The 25,333-nt window shown below is 41.2% G+C and overlaps 1 protein-coding gene across 2 annotated transcripts in view; it reads right to left on the bottom strand.

The window, feature by feature from the left end:
• The window catches only part of ETF1 (eukaryotic translation termination factor 1), a 28,302-nt gene extending 10,544 nt beyond the window's left edge, over positions 1-17,758 (bottom strand). The window contains exons 1-2 of one of the 2 annotated variants that reach the window (XM_032627073.1): positions 17,596-17,758; positions 17,331-17,434 (exon numbers count right to left, since the gene is read on the bottom strand). In XM_032627073.1, the coding sequence (XP_032482964.1) occupies positions 17,331-17,416 (86 nt within the window). In that variant the 5' untranslated portion in view covers positions 17,417-17,434; positions 17,596-17,758. Of the gene's footprint in view, positions 1-17,202; positions 17,435-17,595 lie in introns of both variants that reach the window. The other variant, XM_032627075.1, reaches the window with a different exon arrangement.
• Positions 17,759-25,333: the final 7,575 nt, after the last annotated feature.

Below are 25,333 nucleotides of genomic sequence, written 5' to 3'. Positions count from 1 at the left end.
AATGGGCAGAAGACCTAAATAGACATTTCATGAAAAGATGCTCAACACTGCTAATTATCAGAGAAATGCACATCAAAACTACAATGAGGTATCACCTCACAACAGTAAGAATGGCTATCCTCAAAAAGTTTACAAATAACAAATGGTAGAAAGGGTGTAGAGAAAAGGGAACCCTCCCTACACTGTTGGTGGGAATGTAAAATGGTGCAGCCACTATGGAAAACAGTATGGAGGTTCCTTAAAAAACTAAAAATATAACTACCATATGATCCAGCAATCCCACTCCTGGGCACATACCCAGAGAAAACTTGAAAATTTGAAACGATACATGCAACCCAATGTTCACAGCAGCACTATTTACAATAACCAAGACATGGAAGCAACCTAAATGTCCATCGAGAGATGAATGGATGAAGATGTGGTAAACACACACACACATAAATACTACTCAGCCATAAAAAAGAAAAAAAAAGAAAAATAATGCTATCTGCAGCAAAATGGATGGACCTAGAGACTATCATACTAAGTGAAATCAGACAGAGACAAATACCATATGATATCACTTACATGTGGAATCTAAAAATATGACACAAATGAACTTATTTACAAAACAGAAACAGACTCACAGACGTAGAAAACAAACTTATGGTTACCAAAGCAGAAAGTGGGTGGGGGAGGGATAAATTAGGAGTTTGGGATTAGCAAATACAAACTAATATATATATAAAATAAACAACAAGGTCCCATTGTATAGCACAGGCAACTATATTCAATATCCTGTAATAAACCATAATGGAAAAGAATATGAAAAATATGTATTATAACTAAATCACTCTGCTGTACACCAGTTTGATTTACAATCAACTATACTTCAATTAAAAAAAGAATATGGTAGGTGCTCAAATATTTGAATGAATATTAGTTATGTAATATGTAAAGAAGTAAGGCACTTTAAGGGGTTCTTGGGAAACACCTCATTCCCCAAGGAATGAAGAGAGAAGCTTTGATAAGGGTGTGACAACAGGCTGGAGTTTGACCTTGAGTCTATGGCAGAGGCTTGGAATCTGGTGGTTCTTCAGAGGATGATGCCATCATAGGGTGGTGCAACAAGACTTTCCAAAGTCTAGATGAAATACCAATTTAATATCCTGGTCCCTCCCTTTAAAATTCCTGGTGGTCCAGTGGTAAAGAATCCGCCTTCCAGTGCAGGGGACGTGGGTTCAATCCCTGGTCGGGGAACTAAGACCCACATGCTGCAGGGCAACTAAGCTGTGCACCACAACTACTGAGCTCGGGCGCCTCAACGAAAGAGCTGGCGTGCCGCAAAACTACAGAGCCCATGCGGCACTAGAGAAAGAAAAAAAAATCCACACACCACAACAAGAGAGAAGCCCGTGTGCCACAAGGAAGAGCCCATACCACAAAGATCCCGCATGCCGCAACTAAGACCCTATGCAGCCAAAAAAATAAATATTAAAAATGAATAAATAAAATTCCAGGCTCACCTCGAAAATTTATAATCACTAATTCAGCACCCTAAGTATCCTTATAATGGGAAATGAGAGCCTTGTATTCACACAATGTCACACCCACATACACACACCTCTCTCTCTCTAAATAAATGTATCTCTAAATATATTTTACATATTAATCACTTTTGAGTTTGATTAAAAAGAGCAATGCACTGAAAGTCTGATCAACTCTGGGTACTCAAGCAAATTCAAGTTTCTACAACTAAAAACCAGGACTAAACCCTGACCTATGGAGGACACCCCCAAGGCCTTGTCACATGGGAGGTCCCTTATGAGCAGCCACCAGCCTCACTCTTACCTTAATACTGATGCCAGCAACGTATTTTTTTTACCTGGGCATTCTCAAGATACTTACTAGCACCACCAGTTAAGAAATACCTCATTTCAGTATTCCTAGTTCTCCTTGAAGCAAACATAAAACTACATTATCGGGCTTCCCTGGTGGCACAGTGGTTAAAAATCCGCCTGCCAATGCAGGGGACACAGGTTGAGCCCTTGTCTGGCAAGATCCCTCATGCCACGGAGCAACTAAGCCTGTGAGCCACAACTACTGAGCCCACGTGCCTAGAGCCCGTGCTCCACAACGAGAACCCACCGCAATGAGAAGCCGGCACACCGTAAAGAAGAGGAGCGCCCGCTCGTCACAGCTACAGAAGGCCCACGCGCAGCAACGAAGACTGAATGCAGCCAAAAATAAAAAATAAATCAATTAAAACAATCCTATGATAAACCATAATGAAGAGTATAAAAAAAAGAATGTATATATGTATAACTGATCACTTTGCTGTAAAGCAGAGATTAACACAACACTAAATCAACTATACTTCAATAAAAATAAATAAGTAAATAAATAAATTGAGACAATTTATATTTTGAAGGCAAAAGCTGATTTGATACGAGCCAAAGCATGTTAAGTAATGTGATTATCATTTTACAGACTGTTTCTACATGATACTTAATGAATCTGTAGGAAAGTTACTTCCTAAGATTCTTATAGATCATGCCCCTAAAGGCTATGACAAGTTTAATCATTACAAGTATTAGTGTCATAATGAAATGGGTGGGGGCTTTCTTTAGATAAACTGGGAAGACTGACAGAAACACCTAAACTTTCCCCTAATCACCGAGTGTGTAATCTCACATATCCAGTGTCTGGTGGAAGTTGGCAAGAAAAAGAAATTAGAAAGATGGGGTACAGTGTTAGTCAAATGGGCTTATGTGCCAAGTGGCATAAGAAAAGAAGGGAAGAGACAGTGAGGGGAACAACATCAGCAAGTAGAGAAAACCCCTAGTATTAGCTTTATAACTATAGTTGTTTAAAATCTGGAAGTGTCTGGAAACTACCTTTCTAGAGTAAAATTAACTTCACAAATGTGCACCTTGGCACCAGCATTGGAAAGGGACCTCACTTACACAAGACCCTGCCCTTTGAAAGTTTTCTCCTAGTGGTAAACTCCACAAGTCCCTTAGTCAGACAAGTTTTCTTTATAGAAGGAGACAAGCTGGCTATCAAGCTCTTCCACTATCAAAATGGTTGCTCTCAGATTGTCAGCTAATGTTCCGTCTCCAAAACCGGCACTGTTTCTGTTGGGGTATCTACTCCAAATCTAGAAGGCTGGTTCACAACCTTTGTGATACTTCCCCCAATGAACTACAAGTCGATTAACAGTACATGGTAAAGTATGGTGTGTGCTCTGCTGCCACCCCTTGGATAGCGGAGCAAATATTCTAGCCAAACCAGAGAATCAAATTTATGATAAGCAGCTTTAGTTGTTACCACAAACACAAGGAAAATGATCATTAAAAAAGCTGCTTCCAAGATACACTTCATATAGATAAAGCATATCTACACACACACACCTGACCCATAGTTATTTCTTCACCTATATAAATGTATATCTAGTTCCATTATTTAAATCACCTAAAACTTCAAATACAGTACTGACAAACCAGACTGATTCGGAACAATCCCTTGCTCATGCACACACACATTTACACTAAGTCAGATGTATCGCTCTCATACAATTCTACCTGTGGCCGTGTTCCAGTTTCTGAATTAGACAGAAAAAGAATTCTCAAATGAAACAAACTGGTATCTTCTATTACAAAAAAAGAAAAATGATCTTTACAGTCAGTGAGTATGCTCTGGGTCCTATTTTTCAGCTATCAAATGTAACAAACTGCTTTACTTCCAATATTTATCTTGCTAGGTTCCTGAAGAGGAATTTCCAAAAAACTTTTTTTTTTTTTTGCTGTACGCGGGCCTCTCACTGTTGTGGCCTCTCCCGTTGCGGAGCACAGGCTCCGGACGCGCAGGCTCAGCGGCCATGGCTCACGGGCCCAGCCGCTCCGAGGCATGTGGGATCTTCCCAGACCGGCGCATGAACCCGTGTCCCCTGCATCAGCAGGCGGACTCTCAACCACTGCGCCACCAGGGAAGCCCTCCAAAAAACTTTTTGATAATTCCGTCTGGAGTTCTGCCAAATCTTATAGGCCAAAGAGGAAAAAAAGGAGTTTGCTTTATCTAGGAGGGGCTGGAAAAATTGGGCAAGTAAATTTAACTTCAAACTTGTTCTAGATTGTAGGGTGCCACCTGTATAATATGAAAATACACAAGATAGTGGAAAAAAGAAGACAGGTTAAATTGCAATATGGGCTTCACTGGCTTGTATTTGTTTTCAGATGAACAATTCTCAAAAGAGCGTATTTCTCTACCCTGGGGCTTTTGGAATCTTTAGGGACCAAGGGAGTTAGTTACTTCTCAAAAGAAGAGCTCAGTTTTAAAAAGCTCATGTGCTCTGATTTACAGAATAGTTTCCTAGGAGATGGAACGAGCAAAGAGGCAGTAAGTAGGAAACGTAAGGAAACGTAATGAGAAGGGGCTCCAAGGATAGCAGGGGTGAAGGCTCAGAGCTCAGGAAGCTAATGTGCACCAAACCCCAAAGGATGTAAAGTTTGAGGCTAAAAAGGATGTTGGGATAAATTAACTGAGTGAACCCAAAATGCCTAAAGGAAATCCCTAAAGCAAGATAATCAGGTGGAGGACAAAGCAATGACCTTAAGATAAGCAGCTATTTACTTTCCACTGCAGATAGGTTAAGAAGATAAGCATCCATTAAGCAACTCACTGTATAGCACCAGAGTTGGGCAACCTTGCACTCACATCCATTTAACATCCTAGAGAGGACAAGTGGTAGAGATACCTAAGAACAGAATCTTGTTATAGGATTCCACTTAAAAAAATGGTTTGGAAGTACAGCTTGCCAAAAAATTTTGTTTGGTAGATTTCTACCAAGTTGCTAAATCTGAAACACTACTTGAAAGTTAGTCTTGACTTCTTACTCATTTTGAATTTTGACTAATGTTTAAAAAATTACCTTTCACTAGTTTCCCCTTGTGCCTCTCCCTACCCAGTCTGGGGGAAACCTTATGTTTTTGAATTCATCTGACACCTGACTGGGGATGAAGAAACAAGGATTATTTAAATGGATGGCTTTTACTTTAGAAATTTAAAGGCCACATTATAATCTCTGATGTTTTGTATGTTGGGTTTGATACAGAAAATTAAAGTTTTTCCAGGAATTTCCTGGCAGTCCAGTGGCTAGGACTCTGCATTTCCACTGCAGGGACCATGGGTTCTATCCCTGGTCAGGGAACTAAGATCCTGCACGCTGCACCACGTGACCAAAAATAAATAAATAAATAAAAATTTTAAAAATTAAAAAAAAGGGAGGCTTCTGGTTTTAAAAAATAAATTAAGAAAAAAAAAAGTTTTTCCAGGAAAGCTTCCAAACAAAATAAATAGTCCTCCCCGCCCACCCCACTCCCCCAAGCCAATCTAAGTTGCTAGACCAGTTTGTGTAAACACCAAAATAAAACCAAGGAAGCTAACTATTTCATTTTAAAGTAGAGCAAACAGTCCTAGGGGAGAATGAGAAATAAAGCTCTCACTAAGGAGCTGCTGGCAGTGTATGCAAACTACGCCTTTGATTTTAATAGTTTTCATCCACTCCTCTGCTTTGTCACCATGTCCCTTTCCCAAAGTCAAAAAGGCTCTCATTCAAAAGCCAGTGAATTATGAGGTATACAGCAAAGATTCACATGCAGGTTGTAAAAACTGAGCAAAATAAGACACAACATACAATGTGCCATGTAAGGCCTCAAGGGGCCTCTGTTCTCAGATTCCCTTCTTGTTTCTCATCATTTTAGGGGCACTTTCCCTTTCAAAGAAGAGTCAGCACTGCTTCCACCCAGAAGACTAACTTCTGAGAAATAAAACAGCTGGGAGACAGAAGGAAGTAGCTGTAAGTAGACTAAATACGGACAGTAAATAATACTAGACAAAACTCAGGAAGGAAGGGAATTTAAAGAAATAGCTGACAGCTTTCTGTTCCCTCATTCTCAAAGGTGACCGTTGAAAGGAATGTTTCTCTCCCTAGAGTAGTACCACCAGTTACTTACCTAATCCAAGGTTTCATGACCCCTAAACACTATGGACAGGGAAACCTAAGGTTCAGATTGTCAGGACTGAAAGGTCTCTAAAGAAGAAAACACAAGGTAAGCAGAGCAAAGCCTGGGCTGTGGGGTATAAGTTTATGTAACTTTACGGCTCTCAGGGTTCCAGGCTCAGGATTCAAGAAGCCTGCTGATGCAGATGGTCATAAGAGTGACAAACAAAAAGAAAAATCTAGGTACTCTTTGACCTGTAAAGATCTCACCAGTGCTCATCATTAACAATGCTCAAGAACACTTTAGAAAGGTAGGTAGGAAGAAAATGTGGTACCCACAAGCTTGTCCACTGCCCAATTTGCATGAGAGCCACAGAACCCTTGGAGAGCTTTCTAAAAAAGCAAAACAAAAATGCTCCGGTACAAAAAGATCTCCCCTTCCTCTATATTCTGACTCAATAGCTCATGAACAGGGAGAGTGAGGGTGATAGTGATTATGGGTTAAGAGAGTCTCAGTTCTCAAATGGATTGATTTAAACAGAATCAGGTAGATTTTAATGCATAACTAGGGTTAAGAATCACCGTGTCTGGGTTGCTTTCTATGCCTTTAAGCAGGACCTCTTAGCCAGCTCAAGTCGTGGAGATTCCATGACCTCACCCCTACCTAAAGAGAAACTCAGAGCCCAAGTGCTGCAAGTAAGCTGCTGTCATTTACCCTAGCAGTAACACAACTCCAGTGAATTGTGATGGCTCAGATGTGCCCAACTTTTTCCAGTCAGAACCCTATCATCAAATCCCTGCCATCCATCTTATCACCCCTACGTAATAGAACTACCTTCAGGTTAGGGCCAGGAGCATTTTAGAGACTGCCTACTATACGGTCTAGTTGGGACTTAAGAGTATATGCCCCCAAGAAGCTTTCATCTCGATGTTTGTCTACGATATGCCTAGGATATGGATGGCCAAGGTTCCCCCTATCCCCTTTTCAAGCTCACAAACCTCAACTTAAATCTCAGACACACCGTTTCTGGGATTCACTAAGCTAGCTACATTATATGGAGCTGAAAACCAATCAGTTCCTCTCCAATTACTACTCCTTTTGTCATTTATTCACCATGGTTTTTATATGGGAATAAATGGGAATAAATATGGGAACATAGTAGGAGGGTGGTTATGAGCACAGGTTTCCAAATCAGACAGATTTGGGTTCATGTCCTGTCCTATCAGCACAACCTAGGGCAAATTACACATAAATCCATTTGGGACTCAGTTTCTCCTTACTTCACAAGGTCATGAGGACTCTATAAGAGAATATATGTCAACTGCCTAGCATGGAAGCAGATAGATTGCTAAATGGTAACTAGATGGAACTTGATAGCTTCTTGTGCCCTACCCCCCTGCCCTTAATAGTAAAAACCAGAATTAAGGGCACAGCACAGCTGGGCGGGGCGGGGTGGGGTGAGGTGAGGTGGGGAGCAACCCTGTTAGGTGGTGCTGTAGTCTTCTTTGAATCTGAGTAAGTCCAAAGAGGGAGATAATAGTTGACTTTGTGGTAGGTGGTAATCACCTTTATTGGGTTACAGGACCTGCCAAATTTACCAACAGAACAAAAGAACCAAACCAAAACAGTTCAAAACAATATGGTCAGAACACTAAAGCTGTTTTGTAATTTATCACAAGGGAGAAATAAAGAAATTCATTTCCCTCTAAAACTTTAAATAGCTTAAGTGGCTTCATCTTACAGCTGTGGCATGGGTTAAATATTGATATAATTCAGAGACAGTCACTTCTATCTGGTTATCAGTCACTTCAAAGATCTGACCTGTTTTCTCTTCCACCAAGTAACAGTGAAACAACACTTACTTATTGAAAGCAGAACTCATTTCAGGACATAGTGGATGCTCAAACATTTGAGAATGAATAAATGGTTAATTGCTAACATAAAAAATAGGGTCTTCTCTATATAGTCTCTTCTAAGCGGACGCCAGAGATTTATTTTAAACTACTAAATAAAATACCAATTAAAAGTTTGACAATCTTTGGAGAGGAACTAACATGTGCCTAGAAATGACTAGTTGTCCCTGCTTTAGCTTCACTAAAATGCTCACACCATCCCATCAGTCTTTTAACACAACAAAACTAACACTTTCAGAATGCCTTCTTTTGCCACGTTTAATTGGTTCATCCTCACCTTGATGCCTGCCCCCCACATTACCTATGATGCAGGTAGGAGGTTGATGGGGCTGCTTTTTATAAAGAGCTTGCAGAATACCAAACTAAGGGAGGATTCTGTTACTGTTCAAAGAGGCTAGACAAAGTTACTAGAAATTGGTTTTGTGCAACTGACCTCAGGGTTAGATGCCATTACCAGATGGGACAAGTACCAATATCTGAACATGCCAAGACATTAAAGCAGTCTCTATCCTAGAGGATACAGTAACTCAAGATGTCCCAATATTTTATAGAAAGTAGTTTACAGAAGGTTCATTTTATCCTCAAAGCACTAGGATTGCTGTCCTCCAAAACAAAAATGTATATAGCTGGTGGAGTATTTTTTCTACAATTACAGGAATTTACTTTGTCATAAAAAGAAAACTAAAAACAAACAAATCAACCTAGTGGAATATTCCACCAGGGAGCAGCAGAAGCTGGAAAATTTCTCTAGCATTCTCACATCAGTGCAAAGCCAGGAGATATCAATCACAACCAACATTAGGGACTTACTAACAACCAGTGTTCTACACAGGACTGTATAAATGAGAAAGTCCACTTCTTATCTTTTCTGGCCACTACGCAAGTACTTTTCAAATAAAAGAAAAGCCACAGCCTTCCTGTTAATCTTCTTTCTAATACACAAGTGAGCTTCTGGGGAAGGATTTAAAACTTTTTTTCCCTCACCAATGACGCTCATTAAAAACAAACATGTTCAGTACCCAAATTCTTCCTAGGGTAGATTTGCAAACAGCATGCCTCTTCCCTTTTATCTTTGCTCCTCGGTCTCCACAGATCTGCTCCCTCTAGTAAATTGCAGATCTCCTTGGACAAGAATCCTCCTTTCAGAAGAAAATAGATGTTTCTATTCAGCAAAAGAAATACTAATCAAAGAGCAAGGCAGTGTGGTACAATAGTTAGGATCAGAGGCTCTGGAATCAGGAAAGTGGGAACAGAATCTAGCACTGCCCCGTACTAGACTGTGATATTAGGCAAGCTACTTAATCTCTCTGTACTTCAAATTTCTTCATCCATGAAATAGCAGTAATAGCTTTTCTCACAGAGCTGTTGTGAGGAGCCAAAATGTATGCTATTCAACCCATCTTCAGAAAACTAGTTTCATTATTTGATTAACCCTGTCTTTCCCGAGGAGCCTTCTTTCTTAAGTAGAGTCATAAAGGCCAGAAGATGTCAGAGAATGGGATAGCCAAATAGGAAGAAAACTTTTTTCTTCCTCAGTAAAAAGCTAAAAATATTCAGAGGTATTAAGGAATTAATGTTTGGGGATCAGTACATTTTCAGTACTTGCAAACTAAAGTTTATTTACGCTGAAAGGCAAACTGGTGTTGGGACTATCAAACTCTGTCAAGCCAACTTTACCAACAAGGCACATATATGCAAATACTCTGCACTATTTCAATACCCCGACAGCTCACCAACCATCGACCAACACAAAGCTTTTGAATCTAATTTTAGGCTAACTGGCTTTTAATCAAGAATGAATTTCAATGACCATTTCAAAGTCTCAGATCAGTTACAGCTCCACTACATCAGTGTATCAAAGATACTGTATCAGCCAAATAATACCAAGGCCCACAGTTACATTCTTTGAAACACTTGCCTTGCCTAGGAAATCTGCTCAAGTAGTTAAACAATCTGTCCGTTTTTGACAATGCCCAATGCCTCATTCAAGACCCAAATCATTTGCTTACACTACATCTCCTTCAACATGTACCAGGTTATTCTGGGGCCAGAAATGCATAGTATCACTCCAAAGTTGTGTGTCAGACCATTCTCATGGTATTACACACTGCTCCCCTAAATGTATAAATGTCCAACCTACAGCAGATGTTTGATGAAGCTTGTAAGCTGACTGGTTAATAGTAAAAAATACATTTGTGGGCTTTGTTTTTCATATACTTAGATGTGAGTTCGGGGGAAAATCTAATTTACAAGGCCACAGACATGGCAAGAAAAAGACAATCTTTTGTTTTGACTAGGATCATTCTTCTAAAGGAGACCTTAAAGGATAAAACAAAAATGTGAAAACAGAACAGTACAGGACCAGTACTCCCCAAGTTATCTGCATGACAAGAAGTTGTCAGGCACCTGAAAATGTCAAGTCCTCTGAACTGGGTAGAAAAGATGGTGATGAGTAAAGACAAAGTATACACTGGATGAAAGCTACATGTCTAAAAATTGGTGTTAAAAAAGATGTTTTATAAAACAACTTGGAGGTTAAAAAAAAGGACAAAGCGAACATGTAAATACTTATAAGACACCTATTACATACAAATTAAGGAGATAAGAGAGACGGCTGGATTAAAGCACAGAAAGCTTGATCAATCTATCAACGTACAAGAATCAAGTGTTTTTATCTTTGTATCCACAAGAATAATAATGAAATTATGGCTCTTATTCAAACTCAGTTATGTTTAGAAGTGAGAAAAAGAGCAATCATTGTTTATCTCAATTCACTTAGATTCAAAGAAAAAGATACCTGTTCAGAAAAAGAAAAAAAAAAGAGGAAATTTTCATTCCTGATAGGCAGTAAGCTAGGGTTCAAAGTATGTCCAGTGGCATAAGAGAAAGCTGTTATCAGAGGCGACTTCATCATGCTCTCTGAGGACAGCTGCCCCAAAGAGAAATCTCATAATTTCCAACTTGCTGGAAAGAAGAATCTTGAACCCCCTCTAAATCCTTTCTCCCCCGCCACTAAAAGAGCAGGCTGCTGAAGAATTAAGAGACACCTATCGAATGTATTCTAGAAGAAGGTTCTATTCTGAGATCCCTGGAGAACAGGCTGGACTCAGAAAAAATTTCTGCTGCCCAAGTTCTCAGAGGGACAGTTCCAGCAGTAGGTCTAGGGAAAAGAGGCAGATTTCTCCTTCTCTTTAAATAGGATCTAAAACCATTTAGCCCTGCTACAAAACCCACATTTCAAGTTTTCTCACAACCAAACATGTTCTGAAAGGTTTGCCACACTGAGCACACCCTCAACCCCAAGCTCAAAGAAAAAGGGCCCTCTGCTAAAGGGGTCCAACTGGTGTGTGTGTGGAGGCGGGGGGGACACTGGAGACCTACATTACATTCTGCCTTAAACGGTATTCTAATTAGGTACTCTTGCTTACCTAGGAATGTGTCCAGAGCAAGCCTTCCTTTCCTGGAAGGATAAGTGTATCTGCTGTTACAATGAGAAGTCTGTCAAGAGTTGAAATTCAAAGAAAGTAATTGTTCACTAGGTTCACAGTGCACAGAACACCATGCCAGAATACAGAGGCAGTTAGGACTAGATCCGAGTTAAGGCAGGCAGCCTATGACACTTGGAATGGACTGAGGAACATCACCACACCCTACTCTTATCTCCTCCTCTTCCCTTTACTACCTCTTTCTTGCTCTCTTCTCATGGCTCAGACCTGTTGGTGGCATCTGTATTTTGACCCCTTAGTGAGAAGCCACCAAGACCTCTGTAGTTATTTGTTCTACACTCATCTCTTCTCAGGAAATTAAAAATATTCTAATTCCTGACTTTTCTCTAGTGGGGTCTTTTACCTGTCTGTTAACAATCAGAGACAGGAGGGGCAGGGGAAGCCAGAACACAGGATGAAAAAAGCCTTTTAAGAGCCTGAATATTCTGGTATTAGTATGAAAAACTACAAAGTATCACTCTAGTTACAGCCAGCTCTTTAAGGATATGGAGAACAAAAGTAAAAATAAAAGTACCCGAAATTCATCGCTTTGAGAACTTCCCAGTGTCATTTAGGTGAGTGTTCTACTAATCAACAATTTTCACTTGGGAAAGGTACCCAAACACATTTTAGATACTTTAATTTATTCGAACCATATAAACAATCTGTATTATTTGTCTTTAAAAAACCTATTCAAAGATTTCATAAAATTACTAACTTCTAATTCAATATAATGTAAGGAATTTTGTGGAGATTTTGGTCTTTGTCCCTGGCCTTTAGCAAAGCTCTTAAATTCCTCAGAATTTCCTGAGATGGGAGTTTACGTTATTCATATGGAGTGCCAATGAAGTGACTTAGGGTGGGGCCCCTAGGCAGACTTAGGATGGAGCTGGTCACCAGAAAGACCAAGTTTTTTGAGGGCTGAACTTTCTGCTCTATCCACAGACCTATGGGAAGGGGAAGCTGTAGAGTAAGCTCTATAAAAAAAACCTCTTGAATAAGATTTAATGAACTTCTGGGTTGGTAAACCCAGGTGGCATACCCCAGTTTCACAAGGACAGAAGCTTCTGCACTCGGACTCTTCCAGACCTTGCCCCATGTACCACTTCATCTGGCGGTTCGTCTATACCCTTTATAATATCCTTTGTAATAAACCGGTTAATGTAAATAGTTTCCCTGAGATCTTCGGGCCATTCTAACAAATTACTGAACCCAAGGAGGGAGTCATAGGAACCCCCAAATTATAGCCCGTCTGAGAAGTAGGGTAAGGTAGGACTTGCTTTGGCATCACAAGTGTGGGCAGTCTTGTGGGACTGACCCCGTTACCTAGTGGGATCCAACACTAACTCTGGGTAGTGTCAGAATCTAATTCAACTGTAGGAACGCTCAGTTGGTGTAGAGTGAGAATTGGAGAACTGCCTGGTGTGGGGAAAAAAACCATACATCTAGTATCAGAACTACTCAGAGTAGAGGAAAAAGATAGTCCCCCCACCAGTTATATTTGGGAGCAGGAAGACAGTCATGTAAAGCCAGGTAATTTATTTCCTTCAACGTCAAGATATCTACAAGTTGTTTTAACAAAAGCTTTAAAAATGCCCAAAGACCACAAAAGACTCAAATGAAGCTTAGAAACTGTGATCTTCAAACATGGGTTATCTGACTGAGCCCTCATTATATGTGAAATAAGATTCCCTGCCGAAGATAAGTGAAAAAATATTCTAATACCCACAGACACAATTTAGCCCAAATGAACCTTGTCCTGTTCCTTGGTTACATTCACCACTGTCCCTTGGTAATAACAGGCTCTGGTTATGATTTTATTACCTGAAAACTATAAAGCTTCCAACACAATTTCTGTGGCTACCTCTTGCTGGCTCAGAAAACATTAGGAAAAAACAACCTAAATTTCCCATCTGCCTTTCTCCTACATATCTTCACCTGGTTTAGTTCCTTATTCAAAATACCCACAACCATGGTTTCCATCCACATTGTCCTAGTTCCAGTTGACTTATGTACACATTTATCCTCATTAAGCCAACTACAGAGAATACGCCAAGAGCAATCCTCAACCGGGAAGAGCTATCATTAACTTTAAGTGGGACTTATATATAGGAAAAGAATTAGCTGGTTATTTTACTAGCATACACAGAAACCAACATTCTACCAGGCTTATATGAAGCTAAATATGTATGTTCCACCCAACTTAAATTCAAGTTATACGTGTAACACACTTTTTAACTCAGAAAATTAAGTATGACAAAAAGACTACAAAAAGACTCCTAGCAAGTTACCCATTTTAGTCATTTTGGCTCCTATAAGTGGTCTTCCATAGCATAAAACAGTCTGTTATAGCTGTAGTGTAGTCTTGCATTTTTTTTTAACCATAAAATATATCCATTGGGCAGTACAGCACATTGGTTCAAATCCTGGGCATCTGCTACATTCCAGAAAGTAAGATATTTAACCTCACAGCCTTAGTCTGCCTTTCCCACCAAATGGTGGCAATACTTTTTGTGAGGGTTAAATGAAATAATGTATTGCTTAACACAATGTCTGTAACATGCCAAGTGCGCAATAAATTATTGTGCTTAGAAACTCCACTCTGTTCAGATGTACTTAATCAGTGAGTCCATTTTACAGGTGGTTCCCCTTTAAAGCTACATTACCTTGGGGGTCATATATCAAGATAATCACATATTGACTATCTCAATTTCAAAATTACTCTTATCCCAGCATACCTTAAGAGCCAGGGTTAAAAACAAACCAATCTGTGATTCTCATGCCCAGAATTGCTGGGGGGTGAGTGTGTGTGTTGGGGGGTGGGGGGTGGAGAAGAAATCTTCATTTCCAAAGCCATTCTACTCATCTGCCACTAAGTGCTATCTAGTGTTAATAACCATGCTTGAACACAACCTGTTTTCTCCTGAAACCCACAACTTGCCCCTTAAACACCAGCACAGATAGATTTATTGTGCTATCCAGTTTGTGCTTAAAGTCCATCATGCTTCTCCTATTAGTATTTTACCATTAGGCAAAGAAGGAAAAACATTTCTCACTGTACACTATTATAATCTAATGAGTCTGACTAACACAACTCAACCATGATAATACAATCTTGCTATCTCAAAGAAATTGGTATATACCAAGAACCGTTTGAGTTAAACAGAAGAAACGTGTGACTCCCTTCCTGATACCTACAGATGGCCAAGATTTTACATTTTCATGGGATCAAGATGTAACCAAATCCTGAATAAAAGCAAAGTAGGCAAAGCAGGACACGATTATGAACCACACTGTTTAGAGGACAGTTTAATCTTGTATAAAAACTACTACTTAGAAAAAAAGTTCTGCAAAGAGAACCTCATTTTTAGCATGCTTTAAACTTTACTGGACTTTGCTAATCAAAGGAATAAAGTCTTTAAAAGCTTTAAAGAGGAGCTTAAAAGTTTCAAGTGGTTAGGTAACATGGATAGGAACAAATTTAAGAATGAGCTTCCTTCATCAAGCAGTAAAGGGAATGCTGTTATTAAGCACTGTTATCTTCAGTGTCACTTCACTTGGACAAGAAGCAAATTATAGTTTGAATTCATATTTTAGACTTCCTCAGAGTATGTAATGTATTCAAATTCTAATGTGTGAACCTGCTTTCAAGTTAAAGTAACAAGAGGGACTTCCCTGGTGGTGCAGTGGTTAAGACTCCACGCTCCCAATGCTGGGGTTCAATCCCCGATCAGGGAACTAGATCCCACATGCATGCCACAACTAAGGAGCCCACGTGCCGCAACTAAGACTGAGCGCAACCAAATAAATGAAAAAAAAAGTTAAAGTAATAAGAGAACAAACCCAAGGGGTACATCCAGTTTTAAACAACAGTAACAACAGCAAACTGTAAAAGCCATACTCAAGTGAAGGATTCAAGTAACATAACAGCAGGTGCTAGTGAAACAAAAGAACCCGGCTAATTCCTGGTAGTGCATCATAATGGGTCATGACCTATATTGCTCCTCCTGTACAGTATTCTCACACTTGGGGAATAATTATTCATTCTACCATGTAGCAGAGAATCATCTGTGTTCAAATTCTGGTTAAGATTATCTAGGTCTGAATGTCGTATTAAATTCAAAGAAAAACAAACCTACTGAATGAAAAATAAGCTGCTATCTTCAATTCATGTCTTAGAAAGTGAGCAAAAGCCCCAGTAACTGAAGAGGACTAAACTTTCAGAAGTTTCACCCCAAACAGAACTGTCACTAATTACTAGGAACAAAACACAATGGCAGAGACTTCCCTGGTGGCACAGTGGTTAAGAATCCGCCTGTCACTGCAGGGGACACGGGTTCAAGCTCTGGTCTGGGAAGATCCCACATGCCACAGAGCAACTAAGCCTGTGCACCACAGCTACTGAGCCTGCGCTCTAGAGACCGAGAGCCACAACTACAGAGCCTGCGTGCTGCAACTACTTAAGTCCGCGCGCCTAGAGCCCGTTCTCCGCAACAAGAGAAGCCACTGCAGTGAGAAGCCTGTGCACCACAATGAAGAGTAGCCCCCGCTCGCTACAACTAAAGAAAAGCCCACATGCAGCAACAAAGACCCAATGCAGCCAAAGTTAAATAAATAAATAATAAATAAATTTATAAACAACACAATGACAAAACTGTTAGCCCTGGGCCTTCAATGGAACTAAGCATACTTTATTTCATAAAGCAGTAACAACTATGAATTTGATGAATCCTATCCTTGCAAATCTACCAAGCAAGGACAAAACCTGTGCTGGAAACCAGAATGTCCAATTCCTGTACTGAAAACAACTTTTAACATGGCCCAGGACAAGCCACTCTGCTCTTCTAAGAATGCTGAAGACGTACAAATATGTCATGTTCCAAACACTTTTTTCCCCCCACTTCCTGTAAGTAAAGAGTTTCTATGACTGGGAGAAAGAACAAAATAAAGTAATATAATGAGAGAACAGATATACCTCTGACACACCTTCCCCCAAAGAACAACTTTTTTTTAATTAAAAAAAGAACATATAAAGTCAGTTTTAACCTAGTCTCCCCTTCCCAAAACGGACACACCTAATAGTTTCTTATCCAAATTTACAAAAAAACCCTCAAAGCCCGCTTAATCCAGTTCTGAATTTCAACAAGCATTAATACTAATACAACAGCACCTCTACCCCAAGAGTTCCAGAGAGAGGCCAAAAGGGACCCTGTTGGTAGAGTTCACATGAACGGCCCCATAACTGGGATTTCTCCTGTATATACAGATACACACTTGTCAACCAAAACTTCCCCCACTCCCCGACCCCGCACACATTTCAGGTTAGAGGTGGTTCCTGTAACAGCTAACACTAGGAAACTACGGAGTAATTAAAGGACTTGGAGGAAGTCATATTGGGAGAGTTGTAAGACCCAGAGAAATCAGAGGAAGTCAGAAAGAGGTTGTCCCTGACAACCCCTCCTTCCCGCCCCATCCAAACTTCACCCACCCGGGTCTCAGAAGCCCGGGAGGGGGAGGCCATTTTAATGAAGCTTGGCTGAGAAAAGTGAAGGAAAAAGAAGAGAGGAAATCAGGGAAGGCGTTCGGAAAGCAAGGCTTGACCCTTTCCCCCAGCAGCACCCGAGCTGGGTGGCAGCACCTGGAGCTCAAAACGGGAGGTTCTGGATTCAAGCGCCTGAAAGGGGTACAAAAGTAGCAGTAGCCTACCACGAGGGGGTCGAGGGGCCCGAGCCCCGGGAGCGGGACCCCTTAGCCCTAACAGGGTAAAGGGCCCCTTCTCGGACCAACCGCGCAGACCCTCGCCCCTAAGACTAGGGCTACTACCCAGAGGTCCAGAAGGCGGGAGTTGGCTAGTGCCCGGTTCTCCTCATCCGGCCATGCGGCGCGGGGGCGGCCATCCTGAGGGGTCCGGAAACCAAGAGGGCATGGGGGGGCCCAGAAGCGGCGCTCACCCGCGCGCCGCCTCCAAGCTCTTAATGAGCTTTTTGATCTTCCATATCTCCACGTTCCTGTCGGCAGCACTGGGGTCGTCCGCCATCTTCTCGCCTCCTCCTCCCTAGAGCGGCCCGGCGGGGCCCGGAGACACCAAGACCACAGAGTTAGCGCCGCCGCTGGGGCAGAGCGGCCCCCTTCCTCGCCACCCCCGACAGTCCCTCCTCTTCCCGCCCCTCGCGGCCCGCCGCGGTGGTCGCTGGCATTTCCCTTCCCCTGGCTTACCTAAGGGCCCAGTCCTGGGCGGCAGCGGCTGCTCCTCCCCGGCGGCGGCTCCGCGGCGGCGGCTCTGACGTAGGACACCGGCTCCCTCTTTCCAGGCAGCTGCATGTGTTGCAATCCGCTCACATGGGGCCTGTGACATCACTTCCTCCGCCAGGGGCTGAGTGGAAGTCGGCAGGCGGAAGGGAGGGGGCCGGTGAGGAAGAGAGGAAGCTCTGCGCGCGCCGCGACTTTCCATTGGCTCTCTGGGCCGTGGCCTAGAATGAGCCCGCCGATTGGCCGCAGCTGGGGCCGCGCTGCCTTGTGAGGTAGAAGCCGGGGGCGGGGGAAGTACCTCCTTCCTTCCGGTCCGGAGAGCCGAGAGCAGGAAGCGGGCGGAAGCAGGTGGCTCTCGCGAGGATTTACTCGGAGCCCCGCCTGGCTCAAACGGGGGTGTTTCTTAAAGGGCAAGGCGCGTGGGTCGTCGTGTTTTCTGTCCCACCTTCTTGAATAGAATGGACAGCTGAGGGTCTGCGACGCGCCTTTACGCTCGAGCCGGGACGCGCGGTTTAAATTGCGTCTGAGATATCTCAAAGAAGCGCCTCGCACTTTGCTGCTTCATAGCTAACGAAGCGCTCGGGCCTGCGTGCGTCACGGCTGCGCGGACTAGTGTTCAGACGCTCGGCCAGGGTGTACCGGATTAGGAAACTTCTCCTGGGTAGTCCGGCACCCCGACACCCGCAGGGGCAAAAGAGGCACGTCCCTTCCCGCCCCAGGGCTGAGGGGTTCTCTTTGGACCTGGAACTTTATGGGGGTGTGTGTGTGTGTGGAGAAAGCAGGGGCTGCCTGAGGTTGGAACCCTGAGGTATCTGATGCCGTGAATGGTTTGGTCTGAGCTGTTGAGAGTGGAGGTGGGGAGAGTGTTGAAGCAACGTGGGCAGCTGTCTTTTTGAGTTAGGAGTTGTAGTTGGCTACTTTATGTCTCCACCTCAGCTGGAGTCATTCAAATATTTGGGCCTAAACTGTGTGCCAGACCCGGTTTTCATGAGGAGAACCAAACGAATCACAGTGCCTACCTTCGTGGAACTCTTAGTTTAGTTGGATTTATAGCCGTTTTTGAAAGAAAATAATTGCACAAATACATAAGTACTTCAAAATGGTGTGAGAGTGCAATGAGTGAGGAGTGAGTGAAAACTCTAGAGTGAGACCCAAAGGGTGAACAGGAGTTTGTCAGGAGGGAGCAAAACACATTTGAGGAACTGCAAAAGCTGGTGTGCTGGAGCAAGGTTAGTAATTTATGTGAGAGATAATTGTAGCTTAGAATAGGGTGATGACAGTGCAGATAGAAGTGAATGATATTTGAAGGTTAGAATGGATAGGACTGGATGATGGGTTGGATGAGGAGGAAGGGCAAGAATGACGGCCAGAGTACTGAAATGGGCAAGATGAGGAGCAGGTTGAGGGGGATTATTGAAAGTTTCATCTTGTGCTTATTAAATTTGAGATTGCTTATGAGACATGCCAGTGGTGCTCTCAGGCGGTTGCATTTGTGTGAGCTTTGAATCCTTTTTTTTTTTTTTTTTTTTTTTTTTTTTGTGGTATGTGGGCCTCTCACTGTTGTGGCCTCTCCCGCTGCGGAGCACCGGCTCCGGACGCGCAGGCCCAGCGGCCATGGCTCACGGGCCCAGCCGCTCCGCGGCATGCGGGATCCTCCCGGACCGGGGCACGAACCCGCGTCCCCTGCATCGGCAGGCAGACTCTCAACCACTGCGCCACCAGGGAAGCCCTGAATCCTTTTTAAATGTTATTTCAATTTTGTCCACACCTTGGAAATGGGGCTTTTACCCCCATTTCATACATTGGGAAACTCAGGCAAAGAAAGGTAAAAGGGAGTTGCTCAGGTTGGGGACATGGGGGGCAAGTCTTCTTTCCCCCAGCAAATGAATTCCCAGAGTGGAATCTCTTTAGGTTCCATTTTGTAATTTTCAGCATATGTTAACTCATAATATTTATTGTACTTTTACTGGGTGCCATTCACTGTGCTTAGTAATGGGCCTTCTTAAATAGTCATAAGCACTGCTTACTGACTGGTTGTCTACCATGTCCTTTGATTTTCCCTACTTCACTCCCTTTGCCCCAATTCCTACTTTTTATGCTAGGTTGCCTTGATTTTCTTTTCCTGCTCATTTTTATGTTTATAGTGTTGCCTCAGGTCCGTGTGTGATGGCTTTACAGGCTTTCTAGACTAGCTCACAGGCTTTTCTTTGTGATTCATGCTGAAGTAAGCATGGTGACATCCCAGATGGAATTGCTGTTTGTTAACCTTTGAATCCTTGAAATTTGGTGATTACCAAGATATGCAACTTGTTTCTTTTTTTTTTTTCAATTTTTATTGGAGTATAGTTGACTTACAATGTTGTGTTAGTTTCTGCTGACAGCAAAGTGAATCAGTTATACATATACATATATCTACTCTTTTGTAGATTCTATTCCCTTATAGGTCATTATAGAGTATTGAGTAGAGTTCCCTGTGCTATACAGTAGGTTCTTATTAGTTATCTATGTTATATATAGTAGTGTGTATATGTCATTCCCAGTCTCCCAATTTATCCCTTTCCTCCCCTTTCCCCCTTGGTAACCGTAAGTTTGTTTTCTATACCTGTGACTCTATTTCTGTTTTGTAAATAGGTTCATTTGTACCATTTTTTTAGATTCCACATATAAGTGATATCATATGATATTTGTTTTTCTCTCTATGACTTACTTCACTAAGTATGGCAATCTCTAGGTCCATCCATGTGTCTGCAAATCGCATTATTTTGTTCTTTTTTTATGGCTGAGTAATATTCCTGCAATTTCTTTCTTAGAATATTCTAAATCCAGGCAGTTGAACTGTAGCCCTAAAAGCTTACTTGCCTGGTTGCTGCAAATTCACCATCTCTGCACTTAGAGTTGGAAATCAGTGTGTTAGAGACAAAAGCTGGCATGGATCTCTAGCAGAAGTGATTTGGGAGCAATAGAACAGGGATGCTATTTCCTTTGGCAAGGAGGAGGCCATGACCATTCAGTGTTCAGGGGGAACCTCCTGTAATATAACTGTGATAAAGGTTTTTTTCAAAATGTAGAATATATAACCTCTCTAGGCACAGGTTGTCCTCTGAAAAATGAAGGATTTGTTCTTGATGACCTCAGAACTTTTCCCCCAGCTCTAACATTAGGTAATAATTTTAAATATGGGGTTTAGGTGACGTTCCTAGTAAATAGGTGGGGATTCAGGGGAAAGGAAAGGGATGGATTGTTTTGATGTTGAAAACACCTGTAGCAGCTTGAGAACAAAGTGCTGTTAGGTACAGAATGAAATAATTGGTTGCTAATGTGGAGGCCAGTTTAGGAGTAATCAAGGTGGAGAAGGCGGCAAGGGATGGTTGTGGAAAGGTTTGCTAAGGCAAACCCATGGCTCTTCTGGAAGTCAATGGCGTTGTTAAAGAAAAGTCTGGAGCTAGGAAGTCTTAGGGTTGAGCCTTCACTCTCCTCCTTACCTTGAACAAGTCACTTCTTAAATCTTGCAGAATCTCAGTTTTCTTGTCTGTAAAATGGGGATCCCATCTATTTTGTTGGGACTATTGTTGGATTGAATAATTTGTGTGAAGTTCCTAGTACCATTTACAGCAAGCATGTGTCACCAGTGAATTTTAGTTCTGTTTTTAGTTTTTCCTAATTTGTTCTGTCCTCTTCTGCTGTTTTCTATACTCTTTCTATTGAGGATCTGTGACACTACTCACTTCATCATTCTCTAGCAGAAAATAAGTTTGAAAAACTAAAGGAAGAACAGATCCAAAGTACAATTCTTAGGGATTTTTTCCTTCTGGTGGAAAGAGGGGACCAGTAAAATAGGTCTGTGGGATATTTTCTGCTGCTTCCATGGCTGGTGTGTTAATGATTGTTAGAAATTCAGAACTTTTCAGAGTTAGAGTTTAAAATATTGGGTATTTATAACCCTAACTATATTAGTAGAATGGATGACGTTTTCCTAGGTATCTTAGTAACTGCGTGTTTTCCCTGCCCCGTCCATCCATCAAAGAGTTACATATAGTATGTTGTTCAAAAAGAAAAAAAAAATGTTTCTGTGCCTAGAAAAATAAAAAGTAGTTTGAAAAATCTCTGGATTAGACTGTCTCTAAAGTGCTTACAGGTTCATGAAGTAGAGCTCTATAAATAAAGGAATGTGTAGTCTGCCCTCAATTCTTGGCTGTACTTAAGCATAGTGAATTTAAGGAATGCAGTTCTGTAGATTCCATCTTTAAGTAAATAAAAAAATCTTACATAAGTAAAAGTCTATGAAGAAGACCTACATGGTACAATATAAAACTCAAAGGATTGAAGATTTGTGTAAATTGACATAAGGCATAGTTGCTTAATTGTGGAGTGCAGATGTGTGTGAAAGTGACTTGAAATGGGCCAGTGTAAGGTATCATTTCCTCCCCTGTGGACACCTAGTGGTGAAATGTAACCTTTCAGTGGGAAGGGGGACTACAACTAAGGAATGACAGCAGTTTCCTCTCTAGATAACCAAACATCTTTACACTAATTTGTAGTCTTTTTAAATTAAGCAGATATGGACCATTAAATGCTTTACCTTATAATGATTTCCAACTTTAAGAAAATGCACATAGAGAACTTTTTTTCTCATTCTTTCAACTCTAGAAAAATTTATTTTTCTTTTTTTAGAATCCTTGTTCTAGGGAGTACTCACTAGAGCTGGAGTAGGTCTTCCCATAACATGAAAGAATAATTAGCAGAGTGAGATTGAGCCATGCCATTGGACCACCTGGGGAGGAGGTAAGTGCTTAGTGTTTCCAGTGCTGCCTGTCTTGACTCAGTAGACATCCTTGTAGAATAGCTAGACAGATGCTAATCTTTTAGTTCAATTCCGTAAATATTTATCGCGTACTAGTTTTCTGTCTAGCAGAGTGCTGGGGTAAGTGCTGAACATTCTTTTTAGATGTAGTGCAGTCATTAAATTAATGGTCTTTTTTTAGGGGAAAAAAGATATAGGAATGTTAAACAAATAGATAACAGTATAAAAGGAGAAGTAGCTGTTTATAGGACTGAGGCAGAAATGAACAAATTGAGCCTGAAACACTTCGCTATATCAGTAAGAAAGGAAAGGAACGAAGACTACTGGGGGTCTTTTTTTTTTTTTTTAAAGTACTTTTAATACCCTGATAGACTTGGTTTTTTACTGAGGTATAATTGACGTATAACATCATATTAGTTTCAGCTATACAACATGATTTGATATTTGTATATATTGTGAAGTGATCACAATAAGTCTAGTTAACGTCTATCACCATATATAGTTAAATAATTTTTTTTCTTGTGGTGAGAACTTTTAAGATTTACTCTCTTAGCAACTTGCAAATATGCAATACAGTATAATTAACTACAGTCACCATATTATACATTACATCCCCAAGACTGATTTATTTTATAACTGGAAGTCTATCTTTTTGACCCTCTTCACCCATTTCACTCACCCCCCTATCACTGCCACCCCACCCCCAACCCCACCTCTGGCAACCACCTATCTGTTCTTTGTATACATGAGCTTGTTTTTTTTAAGACTCCATATATAAGTGAGATCATGCGGTATTTGTCTTTCTCTGTCTGACTTATTTCACTTAGCATAATGCCCTCCAATTCCATCCATGTCATCACAAGCAGCACGAATTCATTTTTTTAATGGCTGAGTAGTATTCCATTGTATATATACACCACGTCTTCTTTATCCATTCATTCATCAATGGATACTTAGGTTGTTTCCATATCTTGGCTACTGTAAATAATGCTGCAGTGAACATGGAGGTGCATACATCTTTTCAAATTTCTGTTTTTGTTTTCTTTGGATAAATACCCAGAAGTAGAATTTCTGGATCCTGTGGTAGTTCTATTTTTAATTTTTTGAGGAACCTTCATACTCTTTTCCATAGTAGCTGCACCAGTTTACATTTCCAGTCATAGTAAACAAGTGTTCCCTTTTCTCCACATCTATGCCAACACTTGTTATTTCTTGTCTTTTTGATACTAGCCATTCTACAGGTGTGGGGTGATACCTCACTGTGGTTTTGATTTACATTTCCCTGATGATTAGTGATGCTTAGCACCTTTTCATGTACCTTTTGGCCATCTGTGTCTTTGGAAAAATGTCTATTTATGTCTTCTGCCCATTTTTTGGTTATTTTTTTGCTATTGGGTTGTATGAGTTCTTTATATATTTTGGGAACTAACTCCTTACCAGATACATGATTTGCAAATATTTTCTCCCATTCAGTAGGTTGCCTTTTCATTTTGTTAATGGTTTCCTTTGCTGTACAGAAGCTTTTTAGTTTGGTGTACCCCCCCCCCTTGTTTATTTTTGCTGTTGTTGTTTTTGATTTTGGTGTCAAATCCCAAAAATCCAAGACTGATGTCAAGGAGCTTATTATGTTATCTTATATAAGTTCTATGGTTTCAGGTCTTACGTTCGTGTCTTTAATCCATTTTGAGTTAATTTTTGTGTATGGTGTAAGATAGTGGTCCATTTTCATTCATTTGCATGTGGTTGTCCAGTTTTCCCAACACCATTTATGGAAGATACTGTCCTTTACTAATGGGGTCTTGTCAAAACTAAGCCAGGGGGCTTCCCTGGTGGCGCAGTGGTTGAGAGTCTGCCTGCCGATGCAGGGGACACGGGTTCGTGCCCCGGTCTGGGAGGATTCCACGTGCTGCGGAGCGGCTGGGCCCGTGAGCCATGGCCGCTGAGCCTGCGCATCCGGAGCCTGTGCTCCGCAACGGGAGAGGCCACAGTAGTGAGAGGCCCGCGTACCGCAAAAAAAAAAACAACAAACTAAGCCAGAAGGAAAAGCCTACCAAGGCCAAAGTTAGAAGAATTTGAGCCTTAGTAAGAATAATTGCAGTGAATTGAAGCACATTAAATAAGTTAAAATCCGTGCGTTCACAAAGACACCCAAGAAATCTCACTGGTCTCACCTTTGATTAATACTACAGATCTAACTCATTCTAAAAACCAGTAAATAAAGAAGCCTTTCCCATATGAACTCTACCTTAGGGTAACTAGTTACTTGTTATGAGGGGAAGTTTCTCACTAGAGAGGTATTTCATATAAAAAAAATGAAGAAAAGATAGAAGTAGAATAGTATACCTTTAATAAAATTAGAGATCTAGGGGTAGGTAATGATCATCAGTGGCTGCTAACATCACAAAAGAGCCAACCAGAATTATAGACCCTCTGATGAACTAATCTTGTCAAAAAGCTTAACTTGAATCAGATCAAGTGGGGATGGAAGAACATGTTAAATGACATCATAAGAATGCAATCAGTGAAATGTAGAATGTAGATTACAGGACTATAGGACAAGTCGCACAGTTTCTTCAACAAATAAATTGCAAAGCAGAGGAAAAAGAGGCAAGGAAATTTATAGTTTAAAAGAGACTTAAGGGACATATCAACCAATATAGGGTGTGGCCGTTATTGGCTCCTGACTCTTTAACAGTTGAAAAAGTTATGAGACTTCCCTGGCAGTCCAGTGGTTAAGACTCTGCGCTCCCAGTGCAGGGGGCCCGGGTTGAACCCCTAGTCAGGGAACTAAGGTCCTGCATGCCACGTGGCGTGGTCAAAAAAAAAAAAAAAGTTTTTGAAAATATTGGGAAAATTTGAACATTCAAGTTTTTGCCGTTAAGGAGTTAATTTTTTTCGATATGA

The sequence above is a fragment of the Phocoena sinus genome, chromosome 3, assembly GCF_008692025.1.
Source record: "Phocoena sinus isolate mPhoSin1 chromosome 3, mPhoSin1.pri, whole genome shotgun sequence".
Classification (NCBI taxonomy): domain Eukaryota; kingdom Metazoa; phylum Chordata; class Mammalia; order Artiodactyla; family Phocoenidae; genus Phocoena; species Phocoena sinus.
This window is presented reverse-complemented; position numbering and strand designations above follow the sequence as displayed.